This window comes from Pelodiscus sinensis, chromosome 27, assembly GCF_052426305.1.
Source record: "Pelodiscus sinensis isolate ZL-2025 chromosome 27, ASM5242630v1, whole genome shotgun sequence".
In the NCBI taxonomy this organism is placed as follows: domain Eukaryota; kingdom Metazoa; phylum Chordata; order Testudines; family Trionychidae; genus Pelodiscus; species Pelodiscus sinensis.
Window position 1 is genome coordinate 964641 of NC_143078.1, and position 16815 is coordinate 981455.

Here is a 16815-nt window from a genome sequence, read left to right on the forward strand (position 1 = left end):
ATCCCTATGTGGTGTGTGACCTTGCACTTCTAATCAGAGTTTTTTTTTATAGCAGTGTCTGTTGAACCCATGGATGCGCTCTCCTCCTTTGTGGTATGCCTCAAGGCTATTTAGCACTAGCTTAAAAGCCAAAGCCCCACAAGCACTGGCTTCTGCCCGCCCTCTCCCCAGCTGCCTCTAATAAAGAGGCAGCACGGGGGCAGGTGGCTCTGCAGGAGTTGATATGTGTGGGGAGCCAGCTTAAGAGCTGCTTCCCACATGTACCATCCTGCTGCTTCTCTATCAGAGGCAGAAGTGCAAGGGTGGGAGGACGGTGACTCCACAGGAGCCAGTGCTAGTGGTGAGCTGGCTTTTAAGCCGGTCCCCACTGAGCACTGGCTCCCTCCTGCCCCTCCCCGCACTGCTGCCTTGGGGGATAGGGGTGATTACCCCAACTCTGTGCCTTGTCTAGGGAAGACCAGAACTTCTGGGCCAGCAGGACAGGGTGCTGGGGAACCCCAGAGAGCAAGAAGGATGGCATCAGTAGCATGATCAGCACACTGGGAAATAATCCAAAGGAGACTTGGGCTGCAGATGCTGGAGTGCACAGCAGAGAATGGCAATTGAAAAAGAGCGTGAAAGGATGTCAGAATTGCCTGAACAAAGCAATGCCTCAAGTTTTATATGGGCCATGAATGCCCCATGCTCTCTTCCATGGTCCCACAATACCTAACAACAGATGAGGTCAACAGGCACTGTGGGAAATATACCCACAATACACTGTTCCCTCTGTCAGCGGGGGACATAAAGACAAGGTCAACAGAGGCAGCAAGTGTAAACACACTTCACGACTTTTTTTTTTTTTTTTTTGCAACTTCTGATTGTCGACATTAGTTTCCTTGACAAAACTCGGTAGTGTATTCTTCTAAACTAGTCTTCTAACCACATGGTAGGGGACAATGGAATGCCCCCAGACAGGACAGGAAAAGTAAATTAATATTTTTTTCTTTCTTTGGCTTTTTCTTTTTTAATCCCAAGGGAGTGGGAAAAAAAGAAACACTAACTTTCAGGGAAAGCAAAACAAACAAAAACAACTACTACTTTTGATATGTGATAGAAATGTAGCCGTGTTAGTCTAGGATAGCTGAAGCAAAATGCAGGACAATGTAGCACTTTAAAGACTAACAAGATGGTTTATTAGATGATGAGCTTTCATGGGCCAGACCCACTTCCTCAGATCAAATAGTGGAAGAAAATAGTCACAACCCCAAAGGATACAATTAAAAAAAAAACATATTTTTTGTTCATATGTGTTCATTTTTTTAAATTGTATCCTTTGGGGTTGTGACTATTTTCTTCCACTATTTGATCTGAGGAAGTGGGTCTGGCCCACGAAAGCTCATCATCTAATAAACCATCTTGTTAGTCTTTAAAGTGCTACATTGTCCTGCATTTTACTTTTGATATGACACAGATAAGTAAGTCTCAGAGACATCTGCTTTCTCTCTTGTAGGCCAAAGGCAGTTGAGAAGGAAGTGAGGGAGTTCTTCCCCCTTACAGTGCTAGAAAACCTCAAGGCAGACCATGAAGAAGGGAGAGAGCACATAGGTGGTCTCAACAAATACTGCTACCAAAAATCTCTCATTAGAGGCGCAGAGGCATACATGTATCTACAGTGGAGCACTCAGAGGCTACATCTAGACTACAGGGTTTTCCTGGGATACCCGATGTATCCCAGAAAAACTCTGCTGGGTCCAGGGAAGAAATTGTTACTCACCCTGTGCAGTAACATCTGTTCTTCGAGATGTGTGTCCCCGTGGGTGCTCCACTAGAGGTGTCAGGCTTGTCCCAGTGCCACGATCCAGAGAGTTTTTGTCAGCAGTAGCCCCTTCCGGCAGACCGTGCATGCGCAGAGGTGCCTTGCACCATTCGCGCCCTTTCTGCGTCGAGCGGTCTGACGCGCCAGTTCCTCCTAGCCAGAACATTTGAAAAATAGAAATGTGAGAGTTCTGAAGGAGGGAGGAGGGTAGGTCGTGGAGCACCCACGGGAACACACATTTCGAAGAACAGATGTTACTGCATAGGGTGAGTGACAATTTCTTCTTCTTCAAGTGGTGTCCCCGTGGGTGCTCCACTAGGGGTGAGTATGAAGCAGTAGCCCAAACGGAATTATTGTGTTTCGGAATTATCTGTGCACAGAAGAAAAATCATGGAAGGGGGATCCTTAAGGAATCCATTTTGAGGCATTTGGAAGAGACGAAAGTGATTAGGAATAGTCAGCATGGATTCACAAAGGGCAAGTCATGCCTGACCAATCTGATTAGCTTCTATGACGAGGTAATTGGCTCTGTGGATGTGGGAAAGTCAGTGGATGTGATATACCTTGACTTTAGCAAGGCTTTTGATACAGTCTCCCACAATATTTTTGCCAGCAAGTTAATGAAATATGGATTGGATAAATGGACAGTAAGATGGATAGAAAGATGGCTAGAAGGCGGGCCCAGCGGGTAATGATCTATGGCTCGATGTCAGGATGGTGGTCAGTTTTTAGTGGACTGCCCCAAGGTTCGGTTCTAGGACCAGTTTTGTTCAATATCTTTATTAATGACCTGGATGAGGGATGGATTGCACCCTCAGCAAGTTTGCGGATGACACTAAGCTAAGGGGAGAGGTAGATATGCTTGAGGGCAGAGATAGGGTCCAGAGTGACTTAGACAAATTGGAGGATTGGGCCACAAGAAATCTGATGAGGTTCAACAAGGACAAGAGCAGAGTCCTACACTTGGGAAGGAAGAATCCCAAACATTGTTACAGGCTGGGGACCAACCACTTAAGTAGTAGTTCTGCAGAAAAGGACCTTGGGTTACAGTGGATGAGAAGCTGGATATGAGTCAACAGTGTGCCCTTGTAGCCAAGAAGGCTAATGGCATATTAGGTTGCATTAAGAGGAGCATTGCCAGCAGATCCAGAGATGTCATTATTCCCCTTTATTCAGCTCTGGTGAGGCCACATCTGGTGTATTGTGTCCAGTTCTGGGCCCCCCACTACAAAAAGGATGTGGATGCATTGGAGAGGGTCCAGCAGAGGGCAACCAAAATGATTAGGGGGCTGGAGCATATGACTTATGAGAAGAGGCTGAGCGAGTTGGGTCTGTTTAGTCTACACAAGCGAAGAGTGAGTGGGGATTTGATAGCAGCCTTCAACTTCCAAAAGGGAGGTTCCAAAAAGGATGGAAAGAGGCTGTTCTCAGTAGTGACAGATGGTAGAACAAGGAGCAATGGTCTCAAGCTGTGCTGGGAGAGGTCCAGGTTGGATATTAGGAAAAACTATTTCACTAGGAGGGTAGTGAAGCACTGGAATGGGTTACCTAGGGAAGTAGTGGAGTCTTCATCCCTAGAGGTGTTTATGTCTCGGCTTGACAAAGCCCTGGCCGGGTTGATTTAGTTGGGATTGGTCCTGCCTAGAGCACGGGGCTGGACTTGATGACCTTCTGAGGTCTCTTCCAGCTCTATGGTTCTATGATTCTATGGTGAGGCTGAGACAATGACATGTGCATAGGTTGTGGCAGCCAGGTCTGATGAGGCCAAAAGGGGGCCACCAGGATTATTTTCGCTGCGTCTGCTAGTATTTTCCCTATTACCCGAGGTATCAGGGGAATTGGGGGAAAGGCGTATAGAAGATGGTACATTCCCAATGGAGCAGAAAGGCATCTCCTTTCGATCCACTGCTTATGCCACCTCTCGAGCAGTAAGAACGGCATTTCTTGTTGTCGCGAGTCGTGAAGTGTTCCACGTCCGGGTAGCCCCAAAGTTGGAAGAGGTCACGGACTACGTTGTCGAGGAACTCCCATTCGTCCTGGGAGTGGAAAGATCTTCTCAGTGCATCCGCTATGGTATTGCCCTTGCCAGGGAGGTAGGTGGCTGAGAGTGTGAAACCATGGTGAATCGCCCAGTTCCAGAGGTGGATTGATTCTGCACATAAAGTTCTGGATCTGGCTCCGCCTTGGTGATCGATATAGTATACAGTGCAGACATTGTCCGTAAGGATCTGTACTGTAGTCCCTTGGATCTGGTGGGTGAAGTGTCGACAGGCATTGAAGACTGCCCTGAGTTCTAGGAAGTTTATGTGGAGTAGGGCTTCCTGGTGAGACCATAAACCTTGGACCTGATGGTGTCGCGTATGTGCTCCCCAGCCCTTAAGAGATGCATCCGTGGTAATCTGTACGGATGGAGCTCGAGAGCGGAATGGGACACCCTCGAGTGTATTGGTCGGATCAAGCCACCATATCAGCGAGTCTTTGACTAGAGCAGGGATAGACGTCAGCTTGTGGGTATCGGTGACGCCGGGTTTGTATACCACCAGGAGCCAATGCTGCAGACACCGCATGCGAAGACACGCATGTGCGATGACGTATGTTGTAGCCGCCATGTGGCCTAACAACTTCAGGCACGTGAGGAACGAAACTGCCAGAGCGGTGCGCAGGACGTTCACTAAGTCCCGGATGGCATTGGCTCTGTCTATGGGTAAGTACGCCATGGCGGTTGTAGAGTCTATTCTGGCTCCGATGAACTCGATGGACTAGGCCGGGGTCAAAGAAGATTTTGGTAGGTTGATGATCAACCCTAGAGCCTCGAAGATGCCTCTTGTAATAACAACTGTGGTCTGGGCCTTTCACATAGAGGGGGCCCTGAGGAGGCAGTCATCGAGATAGGGAAAGATGGTGATGCTGGCATGTCAGAGGTATGTGGCTACAACTGCCAGGGTTTTTGAAAATACCCTTGGAGCCGCAGAGAGAATGAAAGGAAGTACTGCATATTGGTAGTGGTCCTTGCCCAGGGTGAAGCATAGAAATCTCCTGTGAACCGGATGGATGGAGATATGAAAGTATGCATCCTGGAGGTCGAGGGACGCGAACCAGTCCCCCTGATATAGTGCTGGTATGATGGAGCCCAAAGTAACCATTTTGAATTTTTGCTTCCTCAGGTGGTGGTTGAGGCCACGAAGATCTAGAATCGGTCTCCACCCGCCAGATTTCTTCTGCGTGAGGAAGTACCGGGAATAGAAGCTTTTGCCTCTGAAGTCGGAAGGAACCTCCTCCACTGCACCAGTGGTAAGTAGGTGCGTGACCTCCTGCTGCAGTAGAAGGTCGTGAGAGGGGTCCCTGAAAAGGGACAGGGATGGAGGGTTGGAGTGGGGGAGGGTGGAGAAAGGAATGGTGAGACCAGAGGTGACGATCTCCCTGACCCAATGGTCCGTGGTGACGGTGAACCAGTGGCGGTAACAGGGTCTCAGGCGATACTGGAACAGCTTGGTTACTTGTGGGTAGGGCTTCGAAAGGGGGATGGTGCGCAGTCCCTCGACAAGGGCGTCAAACCTGCTGTCGGGGTTGTTATTGATTCTGCGGCTTATTAGGCTGTTGGCACCGTCGCTGAGGGCGCTGCCTTTGCTTGTGTTGGTTATATGGTCTAAAGCGTTGGGCGGTATAGGAGGAAAGCCTATGTCTGTTGTATGGCCATGCTCTCTTGCGCCTGTAAGGTGGAGTGTACATCCTGAGGGTTCTTAACGTAGATTGGGAGTCTTTTCCAGAATGGAACACTTGATCTGTGTTCTGTGTAAACAATAAGGCGCAGTCGAACAGGAGGTCCTCCACCTTGGGTTGTAGCTCTTTAGGCACGGAGGCCAGGTGTAGCCAAGAGGCATGTCGCATGACAACAGACGTTGCCGTAGTGCGGGAAGCCAAATTAGCAATATCCAGATAGATCTGGAGAGCAGTGCGGGCTGCTGTAAAACCCTCCTGCATGATAGATTTAAGTACGTCTCTCTTGGAATCTGGTAAATGCTGTATCACAGGCACCAACTTAGAGAAATTGTCAAAATCGTGGTTAGCAAGTTGGGCGGAATAGTTGGCCATTCTCAGAGTGGCAGTAGCGGATGAATACACCTTCCTCCCGAGGAGGTCGGGACGCTTCACTTCCTTGTCCGCCACTGAATTTCTCGATTGTGCGGACTTTGCCTTTTGTTGGGCAGCATTGATGACGATGGAATTGGGGGCGGGATGAGTGAAGAGAAATTCCGCATCCTTAGCGTCGATAAAGTATTTCTTATCCATGCGCTTATTTGTACAGGGCACGGACGCTGGAGTCTGCCAGATGTCGTTAGAGATTCCAAGAATTGCGGCATCGAAAGGAAGAGCCAGCTTTGACTTGTGGGATTGTTGGAGATTCCTGAGGAGTGCATGCTGCTTCTGGGGTACTTCCGAGGTACATAAATTCTGTGAATAGGTGACTCTTCTAAAAAGCTCGTGAAACTGCTTGTAATCATCCACCAGAGCGGGCTCATCATTAAAAACCGCATTATCTGGGGTGGTCTGTCGGGGAACCTGTGGGTTGCTGGTCCGTCGCCGGGGACTGAGGGACGTCACCGTGGGGAGCGGATGTTGTTGAAGCGTCGCCGATAGGTGTTGGATAGGACACCGATAGGACACTGCACGGGTGGGATGGTATCTTGGGTCCTTGGTTGTGGCGAGTATGATTGATGACGTTCTGGGGACAAGGATGGTGAAAGCCTCGTAGAAGAGCTTGAACGGTCACGATAGTGCGAGGTGTGCCATCTGTGATGGTAATCATGGTGGGAGTATGCAGGAGAATATGAGGTGGCGCTCCTGTGATGATGAAAACGCGAATGTGATATTGGGGATCGTGAGCGATGGGAATAATGAGATGAAGACCTCGAGTAGTATGCGTGACGATAACGTAGTGGTGTAATAGATCGTCTCAGGGATCTCCAGTATCGTCGAGTGGGAGAATGCCCATAGTAATGCTGCCCCCTTTGATGAGAGGAAAGTGATGGCTCAGGGGAGAAGACTGCTCTGCCAGGGCTGGAGGAAGGTGTGAGGACATGGTGTGTTTTCCTCTGTGCCTTAGTTGGTATTCTCTTGGATGGGGGAGCCATCAGAACTGGGATGCCGTGGACCGAGATGGCAGAGGCAGATACATCCTTTGATAGGCATGGTGACCTAGGCACCGAGAATGGGGATGGCGGTGCTGCGTCCTCTCCTGAAGCAGCAAATTGTTGGGCCTTGGGAACCGGGTCTGATGGGATTGGCGGCGTTGTCTGGGTAACATGCATTGGTCGCTCCGTGGAGGCCAGTGCGGATGTGCTGTGTTGGTGCCTTGATAAGGGCTCTTCGCCGCAGTGTCGAGGTGGTTCTCCTGGCCTTGAATGGGGCCGGAGCGGTCTTGGCACTGATTGCTTCCTCGGTGCCAGCTTGGCCCTCGGTGCTGGCTCGGCCCGCGGTGCAGGGGCGCCTGCATAGGGAGACTCTGTTCTAGCTGGGGGCTCTTTCACCGGTGCTGGATGAGGTCTCGGTTTTGGAGACGGTGCCGTGTCTGCCTGCGGTGCCGTGTGGAGAGTCAGTGCCATAGATGAAGGTGCCGACTCGACACACTGTCGGTGCCGATGCTACAGGGAGTGCGGGAATAGGCACCGATGTGCTGTGGGTTTTAGTTGTCTTATCCGCTCCCTGTCTGGGAGGGAAGCCCGATGAGCTCCGTCCCTCTCCTGCACTTACGCTCCTAGACGGAGCAGAGCTTTTTCCGACCCGAGACTTACATGGGACTGAAGCCTCTCGTTCCCCTGCTGACGGGGGTTGGAGCGCCTTATTGAAGAGCAACATCTTCAGGCGCATTTCTCTGTCCCGTCTTGCCCGAGCGGTCAACTTAGAGCAGAGACTGCATTTTTGGGGAATGTGGCTGTCTGCCAGGCAGCAAATGCAGCAGGAGTGGCCATCCGAGGCCAGCATGGGGTCGGCGCATTTCTTAAAGCCCAGGGATCCAGGTATGATTAATCCGGCAGTCTTCGGGTAGAAAGACAACTTGAAAGGCCGGTCCAAGCCGCCTATAGACAACGGTAACAGTCAACTTTTTTTTTTTAAACAACTAACTAGAAAAAACTGACTAATACTATAAGGAAGGGGCTAACTGGGAAGGAACAGTAACGATATTAAGTTCAATTTTCCTCAGACAAGGAGGAGCGTGTTCCAACTCCGTCTGCGGCCATGGATGCTTAGGAGGAACTGGCGCGTCAGACCGCTCAACGCAGAAAAGGCGCGAACAGCGCAAGGCACTTCTGCGCATGCGCGGTCCACCGGAGGGGGATACTGCTGGCGAAAACTCTCCGGATTGCGGCGCCGGGACGAGCCTGACACCTTTAGTGGAGCATCCACGGGGACATCATTTGAAGAAGAAGAGCTCTTCCAGAAGAGGCTTTTCCAAAATTTGGTCCAATGTAGATGGGCCAAATTTTGGAAAAGTCTCTTCCAACAAAACTATCAGAAAAATTGCACTCCGCAATTTGCGTACCTTTTTCAGATAAAAACATTGCAGTGTACATGTAGCCATAAGGACACTACTTGAAGAAGAACCACGAGACAACATTCAGAACAAGCCTCCAAAAATGCAGAAATTATTACATAATACAATGACAGAGAACCGAAGGCCAACCTCACAGAGAGGGCAGACACTCCAAAGAGAAAGAATATGGTAACAGGGAGACAGAGATAAGTCATTTCTGGTGCGGTTGCCTCTTGGCAAGACCAAACTATCTCAAAGACTACGTAACCAGCTGATTTTGTGGTAAAGACTCCAACTTAACTATGTGCTAACATCCTGTGGTCCAAGGGCATAGACGTCAGCTTTCTTTGGGCCTGGGAGGTATGCAGCCCTGTGCTCCACCCCAGAAACTGACCCCTACATGACCCCTTTCCTTGAGCCCCTCCATACTGCCTCTTCCCATCCCTGCTCCGCCCCAGAGCACTCACTACCCCTTCTCCCAAGTCCTTACTCTCACTTCACCTCTTCCCACCCCCTCCAAGCATGCCTATCTCCACTCCTCCCCCTTCCTCTAGAGCCTCCTGCATACCGTGAAACAGTTGATTGAGGTGGATAGTAGGCACTGGAAGGGAGGGGAAGAGGTTAATAGGGAAGGTTTGCCCAGGGGCAGGAGGTGCTGGAGAAGAAGGGAGAGCTGGCTGCCAGTGGATGCTAAACACCTGATTTCCTTCTGTGGGTGCTCCAGCCCCGGGACACATATGGAGTGGGCACCTATGTCCAGGGGACACAGAGTAAGGGGTCTGGCTACAATTATTTGCAGTCGCATGCACAGATCCGTGCTTAGGGTGCCACTTGTTCAACTTAACCTGCATCATAGGTGGTAGGTATCACAGGCCAGAGGAGGCGCTTGTATCGTGAAATTTCTCTATGTGGCTCTGCCCATGTTCTCTTTTGCTTCCCACCAGTGCTCTTCTTAAAATGTGGAAATAATATACTATCCCACAAGCAACAAACCTTTAATGATGGAGTGCCCAAGACACTTTTAGCAGGTGTCTGAGACGACAGTTCTTTGTTTTCCAACTTCTTCTCTCTAAAAGGTGTGAAATTCTGGGATAAAGATTTTTCTGAATTAACTGAGGCAAGCTTTAAGCTCGTTTTAGGAGTCTCTATAAAGGATGTTTGTATTTTCTAAAAAAAAATAATACATGAAAATATATTAAAATAAACAACATATTACAATGCCCACTTACTACTATTTTCATTTAGTTTCATTGTACATGACTATTAACACAAATCATAACATTTTACAAAAAATCAAAGTAAAATTCACCTTATGCTTTTTTTCTTTTTTAGAAACTCCATTTTCTTTTGCTTCTCTTATTAGCTTTTCCTGTTAAAAAACAGAATTGTAGAATAAGTAGTAAATGCTCAATTTACAAATATTTTAACTGAATGTATCTTCTGTACAATAATGGAGTAGTATGCAAGTTCAGCGTTCCGTTATTAACACATGCCTGAATATATGAGCAGAATTTAACTAAATTTCAGACTTCAGTAGGCATTAAAAAATGGAAACAAGAATTAACACATTTATCTCTCTATATATTTTACAGTGCATCAGTCTGTCTGTGAGTCTGTCTGTCTGATCAAGAACACTTCCTACTTACTTAACAGAGATAGAGATGCAGCCGTGCTAGTTTGGTGTAGCCGAAACAAAAGACAGAACTATGTAGCACTTTAAAGACTAACAAGATGGTTTTTTAGGTTATGAGTTTTTGGCTGTGTCCAGACTCGGGTTTTTTCGAAAAAACTTCACCTGCGTCTAGACTACAGCCGCGTTCTTTCGAAATTAAATCGAAAGAACGCGGCTTTTCTTTCAACGGCGGTAAACCTCATTTCATGAGGAAGAACGCCTTTTTTCGAAAGTGGTCTTTCGAAAAAAGGCATTCTTGAATGCCAACCGGGTTTTTTTAGAAAGAGAGCATCCAGACTCACTCGCTGCTTTCTTTCGAAAAAGCGGCTTGCTTTTTCGAAAGTTCCGCTTGCAGTCTAGACGCTCTTTTTCGAAAGAGGCTTTTTCGAAAGTATCTTTGTAATAAGTATCTTTCGAAAAAGCCTCTTTCGAAAGAGGCTTGCAGTCTAGACGTAGCCTTCGTGGGCCAAACCCACTTCCTCAGATCCAGCAGAAGAGTCTGTCTTATCCCGGGGGCTTTCTTTCTGCCCCACCTCGCCCACTAACTGGATTCAATTTTGTGGTGACCTTGAGGCTTTCTTTCACTGCCTCCATCTATGAGAATATTTCCAAACTACTACTGAACATCAGTCTAACCAACCAGATCCCCCCTATCAACACCAAAAGAAAAACAATTCTATATGGACTCCCCCTGATGGTCGGAATTGCAATCTGGATGTCTATATACAATGCTTCCACAACAATGCAGAGATTGACATTATTCACAAACAACAAGCGACATCCAATCTCAGCCATGCTGAACACTATGCCATCCAGAGTCTCAAAAATAACCCAGACATTATAATCAAACCAGCTGACAAAGGGGGTGCTGCGTTCATTATGTATAAATCCGACTACGACCAGGAGGCAACTAGACAACTCTCCAACACCACATTTTACAAACCTCTCTTCTCTGATCCTACTTCAGAATACCAAAAGAAACTACGCTGTCTCCTTAAAAAACTCCCCACCTCTACTCAGGACCAAATACACACAGACATACCTTCTGAACCCCGACCAGGATTGTTCTATCTGCTTCCCAAAATCCATAAACCTGGACACCCTGGATGCCCCATCATCTCAGGTATCGGCACGCTCACTACTGGATTATCCAGCTATGTAGACTCTCTTCTCAAACCCTACGCAACCAATACTCCCAGCTATCTCCGAGATACTACTGACTTCCTGAGAAAACTACAAAACATCGATAACCTCCCTGATAACGCCATCCTTGCTACCATGGATGTAGAAGCTCTCTACACCAATATTCTACACGAAGATGGATTACAAATAACCCCTCACCCCCACTCTGTTCTAAAATTCGATTTGTCAATTTCACATGCGTTCATTTTTTTTTATTGTGTCACTTTGGGATATATGGTTGTGCGGATTTTCTTCCACATATTGATCTGAGGAAGTGGGTCTGGCCCACGAAAGCTCATCACCTAATAAACCATCTTGTTAGTCTTTAAAGTGCTACATAGTTCTGTCTTTTACTTACTTAACAGCCATTGAAGGTGCAAACAGCTCTTTGTGTAGACTCCTATGTCAGGAAGGATACTATCTATTGACTTTGATTCTTATCTGCTTCGTTTTAGCTACCCAATCTTCAGATACTTACTGATTCCCTCTAGCTCCCTGTCTTTCACCCTCTCTCCTTTTTACCCTTTTCCCTCCCCTTCCCCTCTCCTATTATTTTGGGTCTGCACATCCTAAACTCAGAACTCAGGTCATCTGAAGAAGTGGGCCCATGATACCACGAAAGCTCCTGATAACATCTACATGTTTTGTTAATCTATAAAGTGCTACCAGACTATTTGTTGTTTTCTTCCTAAACTGTAAGAGCTAGAATCACCAAATTTGGTATGCAGCTTTCTGTTACTCTAATTTAAACCAAGGTCCATAGCACTAAATGACATAGCCACAGGGTCAAGCCAAAAATTTTAAAATGTCATGCCACAATACATACCTTCTCTTCAATCTCTATTTTAAACTGCTCCTTAAGGGATAACAGTTCATTTTTCACATGAGAGAGCTCAGTTTCCTAAAAATTATAATCAAATAAGTGTTATTAATTTTGTTACATTATAAAAAGAAAAATATTCAAAATAAAATCATTTCATTGTAATTTTAAAAATATATAAATGTATCAGTAACAAACTACCATACTGTTCAACTTTTCACTTAAATGACAGAATTAATTCTAAAAATAACACACAGTGAGTACCTCCAAACACAGTCATTTACAGTCCTAAGGTTACGTTAGATGTTTTGAACTAATGGAGTTTCCTATCAGAGGAACTGCTATATTCAGCATGAATTAGTTAAACTGTAGACTTGGATCAACCCCTTCCCATGGAAATATGTGTGTGAAAACTCCTGTAAACGGGAATTTTCATAAGAATCCCACTCTGAGTTTTAGGGGGATGAGCAAGGCAAGCTACACTGTCACGAGACTCCTCAGTGACTTTGTGACTACTCTCAAAATGAGATTTTGTCAGATTAAAGCAGGGCACAGAAAACTTAATACAGTAATAGATTAGGTTATTTTTATTTTCTTCAACAGATGAAGTATTATTGAGAAATGTAATTATTAATATTTGGACAGGACTATTCAAGTGAAGCAGTTTTAATCTTGTTATTTATGGCATTATTACTACCAGGGAATAAATGACACAGTAGTTCCTTAATCAAATAGAGTGGAGAAAACATTCAGAGACCATCAAGAGAAAAGTAGATATAAAAAGATACTTGCTTACATTTCACTGAAAACATTTTATCCTGTATCACATATACAAAAACAGTAAGTAAGAAACATAGAAATTGGGGGACTAACTTTCATTGTACAGTTCCAGAATATAAAGTACACATCTAAAATAAGGAAAAAATAAATAGTAAAAAAGAAAAAATTATCTAGTCATGTCACACTTCTGCAGCTGTTTCTTTTAATTTTATCATAGTTATTTACTATTAAGGTATAGCTCTTACCAAGGATTTTTTTACTGATATTTGTTCTTGTTCTTTTGTCTTACAGAGCTCTAATTCTGAATCTTTTTCTTCGACCATTTTATCATATTGGTGCTGTATAAAAAAGAGTTGAATGTGTAAGTGTGATAATGAAAAATGATTACTTAAAAACAACTAATATTCATTCTTTATTCAAAAGTTACAAACAGATTACTTTTTCGGATACAAAACTCATTTGACATTTAAATGATACATCTCTTATCTTAACTCTTTCTATGGGTCCTACTCATACTTTTTCTCTACACAATAACAGATAGGATAGAAGATAGGATACACAAAGAACAAGTTAAAAATCACTTAGGAAAGTTAGATGTCAGCAAGTCACCAGGTCCTGATGAAATACATCCCAGGATACTCAAGGAGCTGATAGAGGAGGTATCTGAGCCTTTAGCTATGATCTTTGAAAAATCATGGAAGACAGGGGAGATTCCAGAAGACAGGAAAAGGGCAAATATTGTGCCCATCTATAAAAAGGGGAATAAGAACAACCCAGGAAACTACAGACCGGTCAGTTTAACGTCTGTCCCAGGGAAGATAATGGAGCAGGTAATTAAGGAAATCATATGCAAACACTTGGAAGGTAATAAAGTGATAGGGAATAGCCAGCATGGGTTTGTGAAGAACAAGTCTAATCTGATAGCTTTCTTTGATAGAATAACGAGCCTTGTGGATAAGGGAGAAGCGGTGGATGTCATATACCTAGACTTTAGTAAGGCATTTGATACGGTCTCGCATGATATTCTTATTGATAAGCTAGGCAAATATAACTTAGATAGGGCCACGATAAGGTGGGTACATAATTGGCTGGATAACCGTAGTCAGAGAGTTGTTGTTAATGGTGCTAAATCCTGCTGGAAAGGGATAACAAGTGGAGTTCCGCAAGGGTCTGTTTTGGGACCCGTACTGTTCAATATCTTCATCAATGACATAGATATTGGGATAGAGAGTACGCTTATTAAGTTTGCAGATGATACCAAACTGGGTGGGGTTGCAACTTCTTTGGAGGATAGGGACATAATTCAAAATGACCTTAGCAAGTTAGAGAAATGGTCAGAGGTAAACAGGATGAGGTTTAATAAAGAGAAATGCAAAGTGCTCCACTTAGGAAGGAACAATCAGTTCCATACATACAAGATGGGAAGCGACTGTCTAGGAAGGAGCATGGCGGAAAGGGATCTAGGGGTCATAGTGGACCACAAGTTGAATATGAGTCAACAGTGTGATGCTGTTGCAAAAAAAGCAAATATGATTCTGGGTTGTATCAACAGGTGTGTTGTAAGCAAAACTCATGAAGTCATTCTGCCGCTCTACTCTGCACTAGTTAGGCCTCAGCTGGAGTACTGTGTCCAGTTCTGGGCGCCACTTTTCAAGAAAAATGTGGAGAAATTGGAAAGGGTACAGAGAAGAGCGACAAGAATGATTAAAGGTCTAGAGAACATGACCTATGAAGCCAGGCTTCATGAACTGGGCTTGTTTAGTTTGGAAAAAGAAGATTAAAGGGGGACATGATAGCGGTTTTCAAATATCTAAAAGGGTGTCACAAGGAGGAAGGAGAAAATTTGTTCCTCTTGATTTCTGAGGACAGGACAAGGAGTAATGGGCTTAAAGTGCAGCAAGGGAGGTTTAGATTGGACATTAGGAAAAAATTCCTAACGGTCAGGGTGGTCAAATATTGGAATAAATTGCCAAGGGAGGTGGTGGAATCTCCCTCTCTGGAGATATTTAAGAACAGGTTAGATAGACGTCTGTCAGGGATGGTGTAGACAGAGCTTGGTCCTGCCTTGAGGGCGGGGGGCTGGATTCGATGACCTCTCGAGGTTCCTTCCAGTCCTATGATTCTATGATTCTTTGGGGTAATTTAAAAGCATTTTATCTCCTCAGTAAGAAATCAAATACACCAGTGTTTAAAGGTTGGCTATACCAAACCAGTTTACGAACATTGTCACTTAAAGGGTACGTCTAGACTACAGGCTTTAGTCGACAGAGGCTTTGTCGACAGCTACTGTCGACAAAGCTTCTGTCGACAAAGAGCGTCTAGACTACATCCAGTTCTGTCAGCAAGGCAAGCCGCTTTGTCGACATGAGAGTGTAGATGCAATAACGCATTCTGTCAACAGAACTCTGTCAACAGAAGGCGTTATTCCTTGTAGAATGAGGTTTACCGCCATCGACAAAACTGCCAAGTTCTGTCGACGTTATGTTGACAGAATTCGGCGGTAGTGTAGACGCAGGTATAGTTTTGTCGACAAAAGTCTACTTTTGTCGACAAAACCCTGTAGTTTAGACACACCCAAACTGAATGGTACAGAGTGTTTCACTAAAATATGGTAAACTAAATTACCCAATGTCATTGAAAAGTTAGGGGACTTACTAGAATGGGTCCGAATTAACACTGAAAGAAAATGGGAGACTGGGATCAAAAAGAATCTGAAATGCCAGAAAGTGCTTACAAGTAGCCTTCCCACATGGAAACATTGATCATTTAAAATTCTGGTTAAGGTCCATATTTTCTTTCTTCCATAAAAATATGTCACAGATTCTACCCCACTCCCACAGGCTTTATCAAAATTGACTTATGAATATACATACCTTGAAGATGCTTTAGGCAAAATGCACCATGTGACATCATTATTAAAGTTACAATCTGCTAAATGTGTATATCCTACTTCTGTAAATGTATAATTCTTGTATGTGAAGTTAGAAATATGAAGTGTAAATCTTTTTATAATTCTAAATGTGCTTATAAGGGCCATTAGTGGTACTCCAGAAACATAATAGCACAGTACTCAAATCCACGATCTAGCAGAGGGAAGGTAGGGCTTTGTTATCCCTGTAAACCCAAATTGTTGTTGGTCCTACAGACATGTGACCAGGCCATCTGAAAATGAAACACACTGTGGATGTTGTATTTTTCCACTCAAGGTGAGACAAGTATGAACTGAACTCAAAGAATTCTCACCTTGGGCAAAGGGAATATAAAGGTGATAAACTGAATAACAGGGGCAGATGCCAGAAGTCCCCACTTAACACCCAAGATGTTTGCTGGAAACTAAGTATGAATGGGGAAAGGATCGAACCCAAGCGAGGAGGCTGCCTACTTGTGAAAAAGATTATTAGAACTTCTGTTTGGGCAAGAATTTGCATGTAACAAGTTTCTTAGTGTATTGGGCTTAATTGGCATGTTTTATTTATTTTGGTTTAGTAACCTACCTTGATCTGTCTGTTTTCACCTGCTATTGCTTAAATCCTACTTTTTATACTTAATGAAAACAAGCCCAGTGTAAATAATTGTTACATGCGGGGGAGCGGGAAGGGGAGGAAGAGCCACAGCTGTGCATATCGCTCTTTCATTGATAAAGAGAGCTAACTATTAGCTTTCTCTGTGTAAAATTTGTATACAGAATAAGATAGATTTATTTGAGGTTTTGGACCCTTTTCATGGTTCTGTTCTTGGATACTATCAAGGCCCTATAGCTGAGCCCTGCCAGAGCCGAGTTGGTTTGGTGTCTGAGTTGCTCTGCTGGCGGCTGTTATCTCAACTCTCTGCTTTGGCTGGAGGAGACCAGAGGGCAGGTTGGTGGGCTCAGTGGCATAATCAGCACACTGGGGAACAGCCCCGAGGGGACCACTGTGATCAAACCTGTCGCAGTGTGCAAATGTAATACCTCAATATTTGCGATTCCAAAGCAGCTCTAGGAGAAATGCATGTCTGCTACAGTATTATTAGGGATTGCCAAATACTTCTGC

At 45.0% G+C, this 16815-nt stretch overlaps 1 protein-coding gene and 1 long non-coding RNA gene across 6 annotated transcripts in view; one reads left to right on the top strand and one right to left on the bottom strand.

The window, feature by feature from the left end:
* Window positions 1-16815, bottom strand: part of SYCP1 (synaptonemal complex protein 1) — a 108047-nt gene that overhangs the window by 1726 nt on the left and 89506 nt on the right. For all 5 annotated transcript variants that reach the window (XM_075910539.2, XM_075910538.2, XM_089773713.1 and 2 more), the window contains 4 exons: window positions 13030-13122; window positions 12011-12085; window positions 9640-9699; window positions 9324-9497 (listed from right to left, as the gene is read on the bottom strand). In XM_075910539.2, the coding sequence (XP_075766654.1) occupies window positions 9324-9497; window positions 9640-9699; window positions 12011-12085; window positions 13030-13122 (402 nt within the window). The remainder of the gene's footprint in view (window positions 1-9323; window positions 9498-9639; window positions 9700-12010; window positions 12086-13029; window positions 13123-16815) is intronic.
* On the top strand, window positions 3627-9031 carry LOC142820911 (uncharacterized). Its single transcript, XR_016347977.1, has 4 exons — window positions 3627-4502; window positions 4963-5089; window positions 6105-6239; window positions 8001-9031. It is a non-coding gene; the product is annotated as an uncharacterized LOC142820911 (long non-coding RNA).